This window comes from Cardiocondyla obscurior, linkage group LG01 (assembly GCF_019399895.1).
Source record: "Cardiocondyla obscurior isolate alpha-2009 linkage group LG01, Cobs3.1, whole genome shotgun sequence".
Lineage (NCBI taxonomy): Eukaryota > Metazoa > Arthropoda > Insecta > Hymenoptera > Formicidae > Cardiocondyla > Cardiocondyla obscurior.
This window is the reverse complement of record NC_091864.1, coordinates 7,548,628-7,569,702: the sequence shown is the minus strand read 5'-3', so window position 1 is coordinate 7,569,702 and position 21,075 is coordinate 7,548,628. Positions and strand designations below refer to the sequence as shown.

At 40.6% G+C, this 21,075-nt stretch overlaps 2 protein-coding genes across 2 annotated transcripts in view; one reads left to right on the top strand and one right to left on the bottom strand.

Annotated features, from left to right (window-relative positions):
- LOC139101136 (mucin-2) overlaps positions 1–10,431 on the top strand; it is a 29,491-nt gene extending 19,060 nt beyond the window's left edge. The window contains exons 9-18 of the mRNA XM_070654027.1: positions 2,095–5,442; positions 6,673–6,858; positions 6,933–7,013; positions 7,102–7,290; positions 7,473–8,012; positions 8,149–8,217; positions 8,333–9,041; positions 9,170–9,384; positions 9,457–9,708; positions 9,894–10,431. Coding sequence (XP_070510128.1) covers positions 2,095–5,442; positions 6,673–6,858; positions 6,933–7,013; positions 7,102–7,290; positions 7,473–8,012; positions 8,149–8,217; positions 8,333–9,041; positions 9,170–9,384; positions 9,457–9,708; positions 9,894–9,953 — 5,649 coding nt within the window. The 3' untranslated portion in view covers positions 9,954–10,431. The remainder of the gene's footprint in view (positions 1–2,094; positions 5,443–6,672; positions 6,859–6,932; positions 7,014–7,101; positions 7,291–7,472; positions 8,013–8,148; positions 8,218–8,332; positions 9,042–9,169; positions 9,385–9,456; positions 9,709–9,893) is intronic.
- A 4,149-nt stretch (positions 10,432–14,580) lies between these two features.
- LOC139103843 (prothoracicotropic hormone-like) lies at positions 14,581–20,373 on the bottom strand. The gene is made up of 4 exons (XM_070658904.1): positions 19,521–20,373; positions 18,952–19,188; positions 17,785–17,925; positions 14,581–16,608 (listed from the first exon to the last, which is right to left on the bottom strand). Exons 1-4 carry the CDS (start codon positions 19,599–19,601, stop codon positions 16,450–16,452), a joined length of 618 nt encoding a protein of 205 aa, XP_070515005.1. The 5' UTR covers positions 19,602–20,373; the 3' UTR covers positions 14,581–16,449.
- Positions 20,374–21,075: the final 702 nt, after the last annotated feature.

Below are 21,075 nucleotides of genomic sequence, written 5' to 3'. Positions count from 1 at the left end.
TTTTCCTTCTTTAGCAAGTAACCAAAGTGTAACGACCGTCGTACGAGATGCATCTTTTAAATTGCGTTAACCATTAGCTTCAATCAATTTTGGTCTCACTTAGCGATTTATCGGCGCATTAAAGCAGAGCACACTTTCCGCTTCGAGTACTCACACTAGCACGAGCATAATCATTGCACAAACAATCCACTGGGACTGGTTGATTTATACGAGTCATTAAATATCACGTTCTAACATTCAGGAGAGGGATTTATTTTGAGAGAGAAAAAAAAAAAAGAAAAAAAAACAGAAAGATGACTTATTAACTTTGAGGTAGATTAATGCACGGTCATCGAACATGTCACGATTATCTCATAGCACTCACGTATCATACACTTATATATTGCAAATATTGTATCATACAACTTTATGTTTTTATATAAACACATATATATATATAAATCGAATTTTTAGCATTGCACACAATTAGCGATTGTTTGCCCTTTCGTTAGCCACGTTAGAATTAAAATAGAGTTAAAATCTACAGGCATATACATATGTATGTGTTATAAAAAAAAAAGAAAATTTTACGAAGAAAGTGCAATAAAAATGTTAAATTTTAATATTCTAGCTTTAACCCTTAATTCATTTAGGATATATATTTGTAAAGATTGAATTGCGATCGTGTAAATGTAACGTCGTAGCGTTTTCGACTCTTTGACAATATAGAGAGGTGTGCAAATTTTTTTTTTTTCTTTTAATTACTTCAATTACTGACTGTAAATAAATGTCTACGCTTCGCCGAATTGCAGAAATCACCATCCGTGTTTGCGATAAATTCACGGATATTTATTTCACCGTCCGTCTCAGTATCTCTATCATCCATCTGTCCGTTGCATCTTTATCCGCGGCTAGAACTCAATTCTATTCTCACCGCCGATGTGTTTTCGCGAGTCATCGAACGCAATCTATCTCGGGTCCATAAAGACATTCTGCATGCTCTATCTCATTAAGGAATTCTCGCTCTTATTGGCGAGAAGTGAAAGCGCACATTCGTACATAATAGATCTATATAGTTATGAGTGTTCCGCGCCTTTTATCTTTCCTTCTAACGCATGATAAAATCGAGGGAGAACGCGTCGTCTTCGCTATCAATGCCCTATCTTTTTATCTATTCTTTCTCAATCGATTTCACATTTTTCTGTTTATTTTTGTACAAAGATTTTTTTTTTTTTTTTTTTTTCTTACAAAGCAACCTTTCAAAATATCAAAGTGATTATATGTTATAGAGAATTAAATTAGGTTTGCGTGACTCTTTGTTTTTTTTTGCTTTTTCTTTTTGCACGACGTAAGTGAGATACCTCGCACGTGCCGCGAACGCTCGCCGTTTTTGAGGTCTCCATCGAGCAATCGTGCGAAAAGCTGTTAATGCAACACTTCCGTAATAATGTAATAGCGAAAGTACGTCGGTGGAGGCCTCTGTAAACGCAGTAAGAGCCGGTAGTGCCCCGAAGAATAGAAAAAGAGGAACTGGTCTCTCTCCGCCGAGTTCTATGTAATCTTTTAATCTCGAGAACAAGTTTCAAGTCATGTCTGTTACATCGGGGACTTCGGCGACAATTTTCCTTCCTCCTGGCTAGTTCGTACCAGTACCTGGAGATGGTGTACGCTCACGTACTCCTTCAAACGTATTTTACTCGTACGATTACACCCGAATTAGGTCACAATAATTGTTCTAATAATTTTTTTTTTTAATGTTAATAACTCGCTTATCGCTTAAGATAATTGTACAATACACCCGGCTACGTGAATTAATTACCGTTGTATTTATTTGAGCGCACATCTGTAAATAAATTAGCGAACGTATCAACCTTTAAACGCTCGAGCTTGAAAGTCTTCTTGGTTTTTTTTTCGTAGAGTTTTCGCAGTGGAGTTCACGAGTTTGAGTTTCGGTTTAAAGCTCGGCGACGATTAAAGGTTGAAGCGCCGCTCTCAACGCATATATCGCAAAGGGATTTTTTAATCGAATTCCGGGTTTAATCGCGGCCACTTTGCCTATCAATACCTGCACGTAAGTGTGTACAGCACTCGCACGCACCGAATTTTTGATTGCAGAATTCCGGTTCGGCGCCACCCGTAGCCGTCAGCAGCCCCGGCGAGCCCAGATTCGTCACTTATTATCAGGCACTAGAGTCGGCTAGCATAAGAAACGAGAATCTGGGCGTGGAGGACGCGTCCCAGCGGCAAAGACTAACCGGCGCGGTGACGAAGGTAGACTCTAACGCTACAGTACCTAACGGCGCCGATAACGATACTTCTAACAACAATGACACCGTCGCGTCAATCATCACCACCACATCCTCCCCAGATATCATTACCACAGACACTACCACCGCCGTTTCGCCGGCCGACGGTTTGCCCACTTCGAGATTAGGTGCGGAGAGTAATACCCAGGAGGCGGTCACGCAAACCCCCGCAAACCCGGATGCAAACGGGGGAGAAACGACCTCGGTCCCCACCTCGGAGTCACCCGGGACCACCTTTATTAACGTGATAACGAACACCCCGCCGACTGATACGAGCACCGCGGCTATCGCGAGCTCGCTTATCACCACCGAGATCTCGGCTACTGTAACTTCGACGTCGCAGTTCTCCACGGTGCCCGATTTTGACGACGCTCGGTTCGCCGGATCGACAGACGCGAGCACCGAGACCACGGAAGTGCCGTTGCTATCTAGCGGTCTGCAAACTGCAAGCGATACACCGGATACAATCGCGCCGATTACTGAGAGCGTCACTGTGACGCGAGTTCTGGAAACAACGACCGTGCCGATAAACGACACGGAAAATTTCGAAGCGAACGGTGTGCAAGAGCTTGAAGAAACGACCCTTCGCGCGACGGAAGCAGCATACATAAACGAGGACATAGAAACTAATACCGTGCAGCAATTTGACGCGACGACTCCGTACTCGACGACGGAAAGCACGACTACCATCGAGTCAACCACGACGGAGGAGATCTCGAACGATATTATCGAGGCCCGAGCAACGGCAGCACCCGCATTTTCGTCCACGTATCGCACGCGTTTAATCGACTACGCGCAAGACATCTTGTCTCGGCTGTCGCAGAAAGACTTTTCCACGTTTCGTACGCCGATCCAGAGGCCCACCGTCACGACGACCATCTTTCCCGATTTTGCCAATGCAATTCCGGATTCGTCGTCGACGAACACGGAGGACTTTGCACCGGAAGAGGCGAGCACCGCGCGAGGACCCGAATCGGGAACTGACGGGACGACGGAGTCGTTAGATTTCGACGTAGAACTAGTGTCGACTAACGGACTAAAAGCGGCGACTCAAAATTCGATAAGCCTGGAAACCAGTTCGCAGATTCAGTTCAACGACCAAGAAACAACGCAGAACGTAGAAGCTGCGACCGTCACATCGATCCCTAGAGTCACTGATTTCGTTACGCAAAACGACGCTCAGTCGTCTAACGACACGTTACTCACTGAATTAATGACTATCGCGAAGACTCTCTTTACGGAAGCGATGAATGACACACGGCAATCAATCGACGGCACGGTAGGCAGCAATAATAAAAATCAAATTGTATCCGTGAACGGCGCGTCAGAAGCCACCGTTACAACTTCAGAATTTTCGGAATTTTTAGAGCGTGAAAAACCAAACGTTTCGTTGGCGGAATCTAACGCGCAACCCACTGACATTAATTCAGTCGAAGTTACCACGACGTCTTCGCAAATAGAAACCGAAGCATCAGATACTGTGGTTACGGGCAGCACGAGTTTAAGACTAACGACTAATACGCCTCACTTACAGCTATCTAATCCGATTAAATTATTCAATAACAATACTGAACAGCAAATCGCTGCGACTGTTGTAAATAACACGCAATCTGATCTGTCGAATCGGCTATCGGAATTCGCAACAGACCTCGTTACCGACGAGTCTATAACGACCCCCACGAATACAGAAAGAATGCTGCCCAGCCTAAACGAATCGTCGAATAAAGAATTAATTACCAGCGTAGCTACGACGGAAATAAACGTACGAACAACCGTCGTAGATAATACTAATCAAACCCCGGAATTTACCACGACAATACCTGCAACTGGCCCGCAGGCCGATCAATTCCTCGTAACAAACACGTCGGATATCGTTACCGTACCTTCAACGATATTCGACACGAGCGATACTCAGCCTACATTTGGTACAGAGCCCTCCACCACAACAGAATCAATTCGTAGCTTAGCGAGCTTCACCGACACTAATCAATTCAGCGACGTAACAACAAACGCCCCTCAAACGCTAACCGATCTCGTAAGCGAAACGCCAAATCTTATTACCCGTTTGCAGGATACAACGTCTACGACAACCGCCCAAGGGACGGCTGGTACGAGGCTCTTTCGACCTGAGCAAACGACCCAAACCATCACCACCACTGCTCCTAACGTCATGTCATCTACAACCTTATCAGTAACCAATTTTACCACCCTCCCCGCATCTTCTACTAGCGCGACTTCCACCCCGTCCGCTCCATCTTCGTCGATCGAATCGACTACGATCCCGAGCTTACGAACGACGCCGACGGAAACGTCGTCGCGACCTCAGTTCACCACCTCCGTCGGGTCGACGTCGGAAACGACCACCGTGACTGCCGACATAAACGAGAATCTCGTCTCCACGGAGACGACGACCGACGCGTCGACCGCGCGGGTTACGACGACCACCGCGACCGAAACCGACGATCTGAATACAATATCGAGGATGAACGACGGAGAGACCACGACGACGACGACGACGACTACGAGTGCCGCACCATCCACGAACACGACGACTACCGCACGCACCACCGTGCTAAATCGAGTACCTCCATCGCCGTCGTCCATGCCTTCCGGCTCTCCGAACACGCCGCCTTATCTGAACCGATTCGGCGGCGGCCAGGTGACCCCTCGACCCGGTTCTTCCAAGGCGCCCGTCCGGGACTACCTCATCTACGGCATCTACCCGAACAAAACTATCGTGCGCAAGCGGCCGGAGGACAATTTAATCGACGGCAGGAACGTGGACAGCCCATACGTGATATTCGGCATCTTTCCAGACGGCAGATTAGTCCGGAAGTTCCCGAACGGGACGATAATACCGGACTCGCCCAGGAACCCGGTCGAGGTTGTGTTCACGCTTAGAACTACCACTACTACTAACCGACCGGCGCCCTGGCCGTATTATAACCAGGCTAACCAAGCGGGATCATATAACAACCAGTACCAAGCCCCGGTGTTTAATTACGGTAGACCCGTGGACGAGCTGGCGGGAGGCGCCAAGAGCCCCGGACCCCTCGATTTTGGAGTAATCGGTAATGCGATCGGCGTTACCCCAGGAGGCCCCAATTTCGCGGGACCACTCGGTCCCCCTGCTAGCGTCCCGAACGCAAATAAAATGGTATCTCTATCTCACCTCCTTATCAAAATTACATTTTATTTCGCTCAACAAACGCTGATCGCCGTTGAGAAACAAGAATTTTTTTTTTTTTTTTATTATCGCAGACACGAATATAATCGCGAGTGTCTTACGTTGATTAAAATTAGAATTATTTTGGGATAATTGTCTAAATTTTTAATTGCAGTTTTTACATTTCTGGGCACTCAGATTTCTTTCGCGGTTTTTAAAAGCTAAGTGTAAAGTAAAATATTAATGTCTGTTCGGTTTTCAATTTTACAATCTTAGATTTATTGCGTTTGAATCGCAATATCGATTAAGATGATTGCGCGAAAACAGCGGATGCAAGTAATGGGCAGCATTTCTAATTTCTTTTTGTTCCCATTCGATGCAAAATATCACTCGGTAAAGTTTCATAATCATGCTCTCTTTTTCTATCTTTCGCTGGAATAATTAGTTGTGCAATATCGATAAATTAACAATTCGGTTTTTTTTCAATATAACTTCGTAACTTTCCTTTTAGCGGACTTTCCTTTTTCACAATACATGCTTTTACATTGTCGGCGTTATTTTAATGAAATACAATTCAATGCTCTTTTTCCAGGTGAAAAATATCGAACGCTACAACGGCTGTGCACAAAGTATCAATGTTGTAAATTTGTAAATAGTTATTTGAAAGCACCTTTTGCCTATTTTGCACTTTTGACTTTCTTTTTCACGCACCGTGAATTTTGTTAAATGCAGCATATGCAATTTGATTGTATCTCGTACTAAATATCGATATATTTCACAATACATAAAAGATATTCCGCATAGATTTATTGCCACAAAATTATACAACACGTATACGTTATACCAAGATTTAAAAGAAAATGTTTTCTTTATTTCCTTAAATTCTTATTATTTAGAAATTAATTACGGCTTATTTCTAGTTCGATTGCTTACCGATGCCAATTACGAAAACTTTTGAGCCTACAAGATTACAGAATATATTTTTAATCTTCGTATCATCACACATTCATATGAACGGATGATTAAAAAGACTCATTAAGATTTTAAAGATTAGACGAGTACAAATTTAATTATTATATTTTTCGGCGGCAAATATTTAAATATTCTACAATCTCTCATTTTTCTCGCAATATTTGAAAAAATTATTGCAAGTTTATGAATTCTATTTCTAATCGATCTTCTTTTAGAAAAATTATTAATTGCGTTACGTAAATATTTCAGAGTGATATTTTATTAAATTCTCAAATGGGCGCGATACCGAATGCTGCGTTTGGTAATCAGCAAACGTCAAGTACCGGTCAAGCGCAAGGTCCAGCTGGCTCGTCTATATTTCAAGATCGCGAGAGGAACGAAGCTTCTCGGACTAGAGTGACGAGTGATCAACGCAACTCCGTGTACATTGGACAGGTAACGTAAAACCATATTACGCGATTAAGTTTATTAAATGAAAAAACGCTTGAAAGAAATCATAAATATTTCAGGATAAATTTATTAATTATCAGATTGACGGCGCGCCTAATGTCAATCCGAAAGTCGTCGACGTGAGAATAAATTCAGTGGCTGTAAGTAATTATGACATGAATATAATTTTTAATAACTCGCCAAATTAATATTACGAAAAATATTTAACTACTGTACATTTTTTATCAGAGTTCTGTAAACGAAGGACCAGCGTCGTCGCCGGCGGTACCGTCTTTCGAAGGTTTGCTGAACAATCAGTCGGGCGGCGGTGTGATAACGGCACCCCCCGGTTTTCCCTGGCGAGACCCCCTTGATCAGATATTCGGTATCACGACCAATTCGCCCATACAAACAGCGTCCGTGGCATCAAACCAACTAGTGCGTGTTATATTAATATTTAAAGTTAATTATGATATAATTAACGACAGCGAATCTCATTTAAATATTTGCCATACTTTTCATTTATTTATTTTATCTTTCTTTTTTATTTCTTTATTATTATATTAATTATATTATTATTTTATTTTTTTATTTACTTATATTCCTTTTATTATTCGCAGGACGAACCGACTGAAAGCAACGCGTCCGTCACGTCGCGACCTTTGAGTCCTTTGGTGGAGCTCTTCACGCCCGCTGTGAGCAGTACAACCGCAGCATCCACGACCGCGGGTGTTACAAGTACTACCACTGCTAGTACTACTACTCCTACTAGCACGACTACCGTCAGTACGACTCCGACTACTACTACTACGCTAGCACCAACGACTTCCGCTACTACTACCACTACTTCCGCCTCGACAACTACTACAATAACTACTACTGCAACTCCCAGAACGTCCACTACAACCCTCACTCCGTCCACGACAGCCTCTGCAACGTTTACGACAGGTACACTTATTACCATTCCTCAACTCGCGCAAGCTGCCTCCTTTATAAATACTTACGCTGTACCGTATACAACAACAGGTGTAGGAACAGTCCCACCATCGTCCACCGCATCGACAATATCCGCGAACAACATATTAAACAGATTACAGACGAATGCTGCAGAAAATCCTTTCGGTACTACCTACGGAGATCTGGCCTTTTTGAACTCGCTGGTAAGTTTTTTTTTCCTTTTTTTTAATTTGATTGTAAAATATCTAATTGCAAAATATTTGATTGCAAAGTATTTGATTGCAAAATATAAATTGACACAACCGAGAACCTTGTTTAATCGTTTTTTTTCTTTAACAGTTGCAAAACGACGTTAAGTCTACCACGCCGAAAACATTGAGCGAAGTAGAGCAAATGTTGGCGAACAGGGTGAGAAAGTAACATTTATTAAAAATATTAATAGGAAAGCAAAGATAGTTATTTAATATTTTTCAACAAATAATTAAACCCAGTGAATATTACTAATGATTTGTGCTTTTTGTAGATTTTATCGCTCGCGCTGGCTAATCCCGGACCGACGCGATCACCGAAAGCAATTCAAGCCGTGAGCTTAAATACGAATGCGATTCAAAATCGCCCATCTGGATCAGCACCTGGACCGATAATAATCGACTTGCTGCCAGTCTCTTCGCCACCAAGTGTTACGAGTAGCAGTACATCAAAGAGATATACCGAGGCAATTCCAACAACGAGACCGAACAGCGCGTCGACTATCACGACCAGGGCGCCGGTCGTCATTACCGCCAAGCCGAAGACAACAGCGAGGCCTAAAGCTACTTCTCAGGAACCTATAGGATTTGGGATGGGTTTGTGGCGAGCGTTATTCAGCGGCAATCTTTTCCAGACGACCACCGCGGCGAGCACCGTGAAGAAACCGAAACCCTCGGTGAAAGCGACGACTTCGAAGCCGGTTACGATCGCCCAGGCACCAGCCCAGATTCAACCGACTTTGAATCACGTAATGTCTGCAATTAAGTCGCCGACGACAACGAGAAGCGTGGATATCTCGGACATTCACGTTGCTTCGAGCACATCGCTTGCGGATAGTATTATTTCTGCGTCTACCCCAAGCACGGTCTCGACTACGCTATTGAACAATCCTAATCCCAGATTAACCGATATCTCATCGTCCACTTTCTCGCCCGATGAAGACGCGAAATTCTTAGCCGCGCTGCTGCGCGCTATACAAACAGGTTAGATTTTTTTAAAAATAAGATTTTAATAAAGCTTAAATTTAATTATAATTATATCTATGTGGATGAAAATTTTGAAAATATTTTTAAAAGTGACGTCTTATTAATCAGACGATTTTTTATATTAGAATCGGCGACAAGTACTTCTACGACGGCACGTGGATTAAGTGACGACGACGAGGCTTTCTTGAGAGCAATTTTAAGCAATCAAGCCAGCATCTTTACAACCGCGACTCCTTCTACTGAAGCAAATCCTGCTGCTTTGTTAGCTATGCTTCTAAAGCAACAAGGCATAGAACCTACTACGCCAGCAACGAGCCTCAGGGAACAATTGCAATTATCCGTAAGAGTTTTCCTAATTTATTATTTTTTTTTAACTCTGAGTTTTTTAATAACGCCAGTATTGATTTTTTAGAGTTCTACTCCCAATGCGATTCCAACTCAATCAACAACGCAACCAATCACGACTATACCAATTAATACGGCGAGGCAGGTGGTAACACCAAAACCATCTGCGAGACCAAGACCTAGACCAGCACCTCAGACTACGACGTGGGCTCCAAGTTCCACGTATCCGCCTCCTCTTTTCGGAGGAGACGGATCTTCGGGTAGTGGGCTAGCTACCGCTACTAGAGCTATAGGCAGATTTCTTGGTGCTGCCATTTCGGTAAGAATTTTTTAAAATAAAATTTCATAATTAAAAAGAAAATTAATAATAATAAAAACTTATTACTTTTTTTTTATTCTAAATAGCAATTTAAACGTTTAAACGAACCTTTTTACAAATTTAAAAAACTCTTATATATTTTTTTCCTCTCGAATTAGTTTTAACATTTTTATTTTGGCTTTTAGGGGGCAGCCCAACAGTTACAATCTTTATTAAGAAATAGCACTAGGAGCGCAGCTGGCTAGAATCTAAGACGGACAAGGGCAATGTAGACAAGATCAATTTTTACTCAACCTGAGGACAAATATCAGAACTGAGATTGTAGCAGTTACTCATTAATATCGTGGTTGTTAAGTTACAATGGTAACATAGAAGTCGTGCTCGGTGATAATTTACAATGACAATAATCCTAAAACTTTGCAAACATTTCCAGAGTAAGCCTATCAACGCTCCTCCAGGTGTACTTGTGGAGATGTTTGTAACGGTCGTAGTAATTAAGATAACATACTAGTGCGATGCTTTTATATTGTTAACTGTGCTCCATCGGTGTGTCTTGTGTTCACGCTTTTTTTTTCTCTCTTATTTTTTTACTTCCCTCGCATGGAAAAGCGATGAATGTGCTCAGTGAATTGTTAATATTCGAACACCTTGCGTGCCGATAACTCTAAAGTGGCGTAATTCAGTAGAACTGCTTGTATTTAATTTTATTATAGATAATTTAAACTTCTGAAGTTTACATTATTAGAAGTTAAAAATATTGTACTGTGCGCATTTCGTCATTTCTACGTAAAACGTTTATTAAGAGGTGCGTTTTAAGACTTTTGCAATTTCAAAAAAGAGCTCTTATCTCTTTGACATCTCATCCTACGTTCTTGTATCAATATACCATACATACGCAAGTTGTACATTATTAGATTAAACAGTTTAGAGTGGAAAATAGTGTAACGTATGCGAATGGCAATTTAGAAAAAAAAACTTAAGATTGGGATGAAGCTGACTTAACTTAAGTAATTTTTTAACATTAAAACGGTTTTAATAATAAGATATAAAATTTTTATTTAATATTTTTGTAAAGACATTGTTTAAGTGACTTAAATATTGCGTTACTCGTTCCATTAAAAAAGGAAAGCGCTATTAGCCTCGTCCTTATTCTGATAGTTCGGTATGTGATTTGTCACTAATAAGGTATAGGCAGAACTCAATTAATTTTTATTTAAGTGGAGACTATTCAAAATAGTTTAGTTGCCTTAACATATAAGTAGTTTATTAGAAATTTAATTTAATAAACTCTTAACTTCCGATTCATATTTCTTTAGGCAGCAAAGCCGCTTGTTTATCTTAAGTCTTTTTTTTTTCTTTTTAAGAGAATGAAAAAAGTTTTAATATGCATTATTTTCTGTTTAAAATGAATGAGATAAGCAAGCGCGATTTCCAGCAACGCAGCAACGGGTAATTAAATGCTGCATACTAAAAATGGTTGTGAAAATATTAAAATAAATAATTATATATATATAATTATCTACTTGTACCTCTTGTATGTATATTTATACAGTTTATCAGTTTTAACAAATCGTTATGAAATCAGTTTAATTGGCTGCATAAGTAAAATGCCATACATTACGAAGTAGGTTGAATCGTAATTTATTTACATATACTATGTACCGGAAGTTTGTAAAAAAAATCAAATAATATTTATGAGCAATAATTAGTTTCTTTATTTTATTCCCGTAACTCATCGCGTTTTTAGGTGGATTTATTTACACGGCGGTCAGCGCGATATTGTCTCGAATTCTCGGTCTTGTTGGTGGCGGCTCGTAATGCATTTTCTCGAAACTAACAAAATTTTCTGTTATTCTGATTGGTCTGTATAAGCCAATTACAAGCGAAGCACCGTTCCCACCAGCTTGGTAGCGGCCATTATAGAAAAGGCGTGGACTTGAAACTAGCGGGAAATAAAGTTCTCACCTGCCACCAATTTTATCCTATAATCCTGATGCCTCCTAAGCGTTTTCGAATACACGAAGCAGCAAAACTCTTGAGTTTGACTAATTCCTCATCTCGTTTACTATTAATTTCTCGGTCATTTATATAGGTGTACGATTAAATTACCGTTTCTCTTTTATTTTAATTAAGTATTAATAATTATTTATTTTATTGTTAATGTACTTTTTTAATAACAAAAAAATTAATTGATAGATAAATTATTAAAGAAATATCGGTGTCAAAAAAAACTGTTCCTTATAGTTCAGCTAATCCCAAAAGTAATAACGTAAAAAAATTAATATAATTAATGTCCAAAATATATTTTATCGTGGTTCATTGACGACAATTATTAAACGTAAAACAGCTGTCTTTAAAAAAGAACGAACGGTGAATAACGCGCTTGAAGTGCGCTTGGCAATATTTAGTTAATTAAAAAAAGAACTCGTGTAAAAAAATAAAAAATATATAATATTAATATTATATCGGTCGAAAAATTTGTTCTAGAATTATGTCACGAGCGGAAAATCGCTTAATGTTCTATCCCCAAAATATGACGGGAAAATATTTGTTAATGTAGCTTAGAATATTACGAGCTGTCCGACCTCTCGCGTGACGCGTCACCGTGCATCTATAAACGTCGTTTGTTATTAATCACCAGAGCTGCATAATATCGTTATGATGCACATGAGATCTCATTTTCGAAATCTGAATGCCCGGCGAGAGAATGGGACTCGTGACACCCACGGTACGCAGTTTCGCTTCAGCTCAAATCGCGCGGAATGGCCTTCGCGAGATCTTTAACGCGCAGTTACGCAGCGGCAATTTGTTTTTTTTTTTTTTTATTTACGCGCAATAAATAAGAGTTAATTATACAATTGTGAATAATTAAAAAAAAAAAAGAAATTTTGCAAACAAGCAAGACATTTTGTCCCGGAATTAATCAACCAACTGGCAACGCACTGATTATCGATCATCCCCCGGTAGGCGCTATTCGATCCGTCGGTCGCGACACGCGTCATCATTTTATCGGGGATACGATGCACAGGTAGATAGATAGCGGAGCGAAATACAGTTAAGCCGCAGGCATCACACCCACCTGCAAGGGTAAATGAAAGATCGGCCGAAGCGCAAACAGTGGCTCGAGTGGCTATATCCGCGCTCGAGGGCCGGGATGTCAGCCGAAGCGACGATATCCCTGTGCGTACATGACGCGGAAAAAAAGCTAGAGAAAACAAGAGCGATGGTCACTCGCAACCGTGGTATTCATTTCAAAATGTTACGCGAAGGCACCATAGTAAAAAAAAAAAGAAAAAAAAAGCAGTTTGCTCCCTTTTAATAACATAGACCTTTCTACGAGAAAACCCAGAGAAGAGTTCCTTCTACATACTCGTCTTATTATTGAACAAAAAGCATATAATTCTTACGGTGTTACCTTGACGAACGACAGATTTTTTTTCAAAAAATGTCAACCTCGACATATTAAAAAAAAATCTCATTTAAAGAGAAAATACATTGCAAAAATATGTCGCTCCATGTCTTTTATGTTCAGTTAGACGTTTACTGTTATTTAAGTATAAATGTTACGTCGGTTCTACTTAGAATATTAACGGTGTGGGTGTTTCTTTAGTTTATACGGGCATTATAATATTCCCAAGTCACGTTGCTTCATTATTCGTAAACTATCAAAGTTTATGGGTCCGGAATATGCTCTCGTAATAGATGTAAACGTATGCGTTGCGCAAATATTTGTGCACTTTGATTTGCTAGTTATCCTTGCAAATGTTTCGAACGTATTACATTACCGTACAAAAATGTCGCTTTATTAAATTTTGGATATAAAAAAAAAATATATCTTTTACAAAAAAAAAAAACCTTTATCCGTCCCTCATTATGAAATATTTTTAATAATCTTGTTATCAGTTTCAGACTAGCAGTGCGTATATAAATTTTAATTAATTCCTAATTATATCATTTTGTCAGTTCTTTCGTCACGCAGCTTAATTTTTCATTTAACCATATTAGTGAATAATTTCTGCTTTTTCTTTTTTTTCGAGATAAAAAAAAGTTTATAACGCTATATAAAGTTCTACTTTTTTGTTATATCAATGTTTATGGTTCCTCGCGGTGCGATCTTAAAATTATGCGCTGGAAATAACGTTCATTTGTTAATTAGACTTTTGCTTTAATTAACTCGTTCCGGCCAGCTATTTCGATGTTCAAAACAGACTAATTTTTTTTTTCTTCAACTCTACATCTTTCAATGTGTCGCGATCACGTCAAAGTTCTCTTCGAAGAAAAGATTCGTTGCGCAAAGCGCGAGCGCAGTCAGACTACGCAGTCATTATTTTCGATAATATATGCAAAATGTGATTAAATAATCTTCCTACTTATCGTATCTTTTGCGGTTTGATAGCAGAGTAAAGATGCATGCCGACACCGAGCAACGGTGACGGGGCCGGCCAATATTACGGAGGCAAGAGAGCAAACAGTGTTCGAGTGTTTGCTTCTGGGGACCGTTAATGCTCTTGAAGCGGGGTTTTAACCATGTTCGATCGACCGACGAATGCACGCGTAATTTATGCGACATACGTGACGAACGGACCGTTCGACTCGGCCGGCTGGAACAAATTCCTCGATAAAGTTTGAAAAACTGCGTCGCACGCGCAATATCGCGAATGATGGCTTTGCTATAAGCGGATTATACATGCACTTGATCATTTTTATTTTTTTACTTTTTTATTATTTTTTATTTTTTTTTTTATTTTTGCAAGCCCTCTTACGCGAGAGAGACAATAATCTATGCAACGACGCACCGAATCTAACGGAATATATTTACATTTCTACTTTTATCAAAATAGAAACCCTCGCGTAAAAGCTGTTCGCTTAATGAAACTGCGATGCTGTTGCCAGCTTTTCACAGTGGCAGATCCGACTCTCGTAAAACTGTCTTTCTTTTTTTTTTTTTAAATGAAATAGTTATTAATATTCGTCCGTCACACATTTGTATATTCGCAACGAGTAAAATTACGAATCTGGTCAACGATTTGGTCGATAATTAGCTCTTTCTTACGGCGATCGGTAATTTATCGTAGCTTGTACCTTGAGGATGTTGTCCTAGTACACGAGGCTCCCCGTTAAGTGGTACATTTAACCGTTGTAACGACGTGTACGCACGTACTTAATGAGATTAGGGGCGCATTCGGGGCTGCTGGCTTTCAGGACCGAGCTTTGACCGACTACGCCACGGCAAGTATTGGCTTTTCGTGTACGCGGGATACGGTGCCGTGGACACCCACAGACTCGGCTGCTTGTCGTTTTTATGGATATTACTTGTACCCCTCGCAAAGGCCCGTAGGCTCGTAATGCGACGGCTTTTAAAAGCCGTACAAACTAGATCTGTCTTAAGACGCTTAGACGCACCGACGAAGTTTAATGTCTCGACAAAGAAGGATTCGCGGCGGCTACTTTGTACGAGAACCGACCTACTTTGAATCTAATAAAAATTAAAACCTCGTGAGATATTTAATTTAAAAAAATATAACGTTTAGAGAAAACACATAGAGAGGTCGTGTGCCCGAAGCGCCTCGGGGCAGTTTGCATTTAAATTATTTTAGTTTATTATTTTATATGCAACGAAACATGGAAATTGATAACCAATTTGTATCCCAGCCTTCGCAATGTATTGTATTACAAGTCCGGTTTTTATCGAATTTCACGTAATATTTTGTAAGCACATTATGATAATATTATTAAAAGGGATATATATATATATATATTTTCGTTTAAAACGCCGACGACGGTGGATTTAATGAAATTGATAAGTAATTTCTTATGACTGAAGGGAAAATTGTTCATCCAAGAAATTTAAATACGTGATATTGTGCAATTTGAATAGATTTAGTTTCAAGAACAGTTTCTTTGTAGTAAGAAACGAAGTAAATATCCTGGATTTGTAAGGAGAAACTTCTCTTACAGTTCTACAAACTCTTAGAAATGCACTGCATAGTTGACAACATACATACGTGCGTGTGTTTGTAAAAATTGCCATGCTTGCGTAATTAATTAAAAAAAATCTTATTTAATAACCCAAACTCGTACGTGAAAATTACGAATACGTAACTTTAGTAGAGACTATCTCTTTTTATAAACACGAGAGGGTTAAAATTACGAGTTGCAAAAAAAGAAAGAACAACCCTACCGCGAGGTGCGGTATCGCGTAGCTGAAAATTAAATCGGGCGGAGTCTGTCGTTAAAATACTTCCCCTGTGCTCCTTTTTAATCGGGCACTTTATCGTGCAATTAATTGCACGGAATTGGATCTCTGTGTCGCAGATGTCATTGCGCGAGGTTTAATTCACGCTGCTGATTACTCCGGCAACATTAGAAGGGCCGGAAAGCTTTTATTAAAACCTTCAAGCGCGTGACGCGAGCGATCGACCTTTCCCCTTAAATTATTTTGCGCATTAAATGTATAACTTGTTGCACGAAGTCGGTGCGTTCGATACGTTAATGAGCCAAGGTAAGGAAACACCACGATCGGGAACTCACAATCCAGGTTATTTATTTGTCACCTTTATGTTTTCGCATTTTTTTTGCCGTGTACGTAATGCAAGCGGAAGCGTTAAATTCAATATTCGCCGTACATATCTAATTCACCTAATAACTTATCGATCTTCAACGCGAGAGAGGCCGCTAAATATCTATCGCCTCTGTCGCGTTTGAAGCTGCCGGCACCCGAGACTGGCCGCGCATTATTTTCTATCTTGTCTCGGGCACACACGCGACCGGAATTTTCATCGGCTTTAATTGCCATTTATGACGGAGCGCTTCCGGAAGCGGTGTTTCCTGAAGTCCGCTCTCGTCCGAGTAACGATCGTCCCCTAACTCGCCCAAATCGCGTTGACTCAATATATGAACCTGTGTGGAAGAAACAAAAATAATACAAAAAGAAAAAAAATACAGTTATTTTTTTCTTTTTGTTCTATTCTACGTAGGTGCGTAAGCATTTTAATTTTATGTGCTACTGCCCAAGATTTGTTCCTAAAAGATAATTAATTATACGGAAGATTGATTACTTTAAGTTACTGTAACGCGCCGTATTGTTCTGTAATTCGTTGCGGCTCCATCGCAAGTTTTAAATGAATAATCACGCATGTAAATTAATGCCATTAATTAGAATTGCCGGTAAGTGAATTCTTATTACAAATAGATGTACAATAACAAGGATGCCGACCGTACACGCTGATTAATTAATCTTCGATGTGGTTTCGGTGGCATTACTTGCGAGTAATATAATCACGAACGCGCAGCGTTCAAGCGAATAATTCTCTAACCGCTCTGTTAAATCCTGTTACATCCTTGTGCTAACAATCTCCCCTATCTCTGATAGATAAAAATAGCCGGCAGAAAATAATACGTGTTGTATATTTTTATGTTTTTTTCTCTCCGTTGCAAACAACAATCTCTATATTTTTTAATAAAAAACTAACCGAGCCACCCATGCCCTGCAATATTTTTTTCTTTCTTTTAACTTTTATTTATTTATTTATTTTTTTTTTTTATTAATATACTACCGTGTCTAGATTTTTACAAAAAAATTTGTTAATAATATATTTAAAAAAAAGTAACGTTAGGTTATACGTTAGGTAATAGAAAATACATAAAATTAAAAACCAACGAAAGTGTCCGAACAGAGAGTTGCATTCTATGCAGTTTTGCTGCAGATCGCTGTTATAGTAAAACACGAATAAGGCACAGTATTCGCTACGCTAAACACCTATACGATATTACCTAATCAAAGCGTGTCAATTCGAATGTGCGTAATTAACTGAACATCTATTGCGTAACAGTAACGTGTAGATTTGTTCGATATCGCCGCGATAGTGAAACGGGGCGACTCGCTACTACGACAGACTACGATGTTTATCCGGATGGCGGTGAAACGTCCGGTATTTAATAAGCCGGGAATTTACACGGTGGGCGCTAATTAAAGTAGTGTAAACTCGGACAATACTCGACAACCACTTGGGCGCACTTACGACGAGCAATCCGCTCCTTCGCGCCGACGAATTATCGATTGTCACGCGATCTTACCATATAGTGCAGCAGTCGGCAGGAATTGAACTTGCTCAGGCAGGTCTTCGATTTGCAGCTCGACGCGGTTAGGTATCTCGGATAGTGCCCTTCGCCCAAATCCCTTATTTCGTACTGCGTTTCGCAAGCGCACGGCAGAGACTGTGAACAAAACGTTCTCGTGTCAAGCGGCCTCGCATCCCGAGTCCGAACTAAATATCACGGAAGTCGCAGGTTGAATCAAACTACCCCGAACGTCGAAGTAAATCATACTTCCCTTCGCGAGGGGTGTAAAGCACGTTTTACGTCGCACGCGTGTGAAGCCGTAGGATACCGTACAAAAAAAAGAGAAAGAAAAAAAATCAAGATAACATTTCTTCGTAAAAAAAAAAGTTAATTAATTAAATACACGAGACGACGGCACGTGTAATAATCTACCGCGCGTAGCTCGATAGCTTTTTGTAACGAGTCCGTTTTCGACTTCCAGGGTTACACGTGGTATATGCATATACCTATCGAGCGTTACGTTTTTCCGTCGCCGACAGTTGTTTTATCACTGCCGCTTACAAAATGATTTACAAAGCTGAAGCAAAATAATTGGGGAAACGTGAGCAACATACTATTTTCTCATTATAAAGTTTAACTGTCACGCGTTTAATCGTAAATTATGTCGTTACCGCAAAATACAGTATAACACAACGTTCCGTTCAGCATTAAAAAAAAAAAATTAAAAATTAAAAAAAAAAAATAAATTTATTATTAGCAGTGTCAAGTCCAAATAATTCGGATGACTTTTGATATTAAATCAACGGACGCGCGTGCAGAACTTTCAAGAACGTTTCAACATTAATTTAGAAAATAAGCTACAGCGTGCATTTAATAACGTTTGCACACGGAAGAGCCCAGCATGGAAATATATTATCAGGAGAGAACTGAATGGATCCGCGAGGCTGTAACTCTCAGGCGGGCAAACGATATTTGTAAGTCACTCATTACCTACGGAATTATTTAGCAAAGAGGCTGCTTCGGTTGGCGAGTCAACCTTAACAGCGTGCACGTTAAATTCGTAATTCAAGCTCGGGGTTGAAACGCGCCGCGCGACAGAGTCGTGTAACGATGCCACTTGTTTGCAGCGAGAGTTTGCGAAAGGGAGAGATTCTTACTCAATAGAAAATAGCACAAACGTACTCTCGTTAGAAGACGCGGCTGCAGACCGACGTCCTCGGCACCGGTGACTCGCTTCACCTCGCCGAGCCCCTCGGAACGAAAGTTGTGCCTGTCCTCGTAGAGAAACGCGTTTCGGTTGCCTTCGGAAACGTCTTCGCGATTCTCCAAGAGAAATTCCGGCGCGATGACCTGCTCCTTCCACCGGCCGATCGACAAAACCTCCCCCGTGCCCTCCGCCCACAAACCGTGAACCATTATCTGATTCGGTCGGCCGTTCGAGCGTGTAATTAAATGTAATTAAAATAATCAACATGTAAAGTACGCGTACGCCCATCGCGTAATGAAAAAATTAATTAAAGTAAACTAGATTTATCAAAATGTGGCGATCTGATGGAAAAAATTACTTGCCACTTTTCAATATTTTCAGACAAAAAAGAGACAGTTTTGAACAATAAATTTTTTATTCTCGCACCTAACGCTAGGTATTTTAAATCAGTGCCGAGTGATACGTCAAGCGTTGGAGCTTGCACGATTGCAAATAGAATATTAAATTTTTCGAGAGTCGCGACGTAATCGCGCCTGATGCTTACACAAAGAATAAGAAGCTTCATCCTTCCCAGGACACGTCTCGCGCAAGCCATCGCCGTATACTGCGGGCTTGTTTCCAGCATCCATTCCTTATATACCGAATTATGAAAATAATAGCAACCCTATATTCCTGAGATAGGTAAGATTACATTACATTACGTCGTCGTCAAGATACCATTAATGCTACTCGATATCTGTCCTAAAGGGATGCGTGGATTTCATGTAGCCTTTTTGTTCCGACTACGCGGCATCTACTCATCTTTTGTCTCTCTCGCGTCTCTATTCACCGTCCATAAATAACCCCGCCATATTTTACCTTCGGACTAGACTTCCCACGTCTTCCTACCGCGAGAGGACGGGGCGTTGGGCATATAAGGGCCCTCGCCAAATCCATTCGAAACATTTGTTCTAACGCTGTCGCTGAATAACGCTGCGATCGTAACCGTCGGCTCGTATAAAACTCACGGTACACGTCCGCTGTTTACTACCCCGGTATACGAATATAACGTGCGCCGGCAAATTGACTAATACGTTCCGGAACGCAGGCGTTGCACGGGGTGGGTTTATCGAAGTCAAGTCCACTCGCGGCTGCCAAGCGACTGAAAGCGCGAGAGCGCTTCTTTCGCAAAAGTTCGTAAAGAAGTTTCGCGAAATGTATTCGATTTCAACGTATCGTGTGCAAAACGTGTATTACACGCCGTCGATATTTATCAAACGTATACATCTTAAAGAAATTTTATTCTTGCAGTTTTCTCAAGCTCGGCGAAAAGAAGGAATCGCGATCGCGGCGAAAACCGGGCGAGCAATTACGTTTTTAATTAACGAACAAATATAATCGCGCTTAGACGGGCGATCGATGAAACGTCACATCGTAGGCGCATCGGTATCAAAGATTGCGCTCGGGCTTTTAACGAACTTGTCACTGGTTTTAACGACTGGCCGTCGGAATTCTCTCTCTCTCTCTCTCTCTCCAGGGGACATTAGTACGAATTAACCGAACCGGGGCGATACACGAAAATGTTGCCGCTAGCCCGCGGTAATATACACATACAGAGATAATGAAAACGCACGGTCGTACCCTCATTATCGTTCGTGAAATTTACGCCCGGCGAAATTACGCAACGCGTTTCAGACTCGCGCCGAATTACGGGCACACGTTTAGATTTCGTAACGAGGACAGAAATGTTTTCCAATACTCCGCGGGATATTCCTACGTTGTCTGTATAAGATCACGTCGAGCTGCATAAGATCTGCGAGAGCGTTCTAATTGTCAAAATTATTGTTATCGCAACGACGCACACGTGACACGCAGGAGAGCTACACGTCGCAATAATGCGCAAATTATAATACGAAATAAGGATACCAAATTAATTGTGTTTAAGGCAATGTGGATATATCCTCTTCAGAGAATATCGTCACACGTCTGTGAATATTAGATCCACCGTGAAATCTTATATCCTGTTATCTTAAATTATCGCACATTCTGAAAGGTACTCTCTTCTCGCGCGATTAAAGATTAAACTTAATATCAACCATATATCAATTATTTTAATGAAT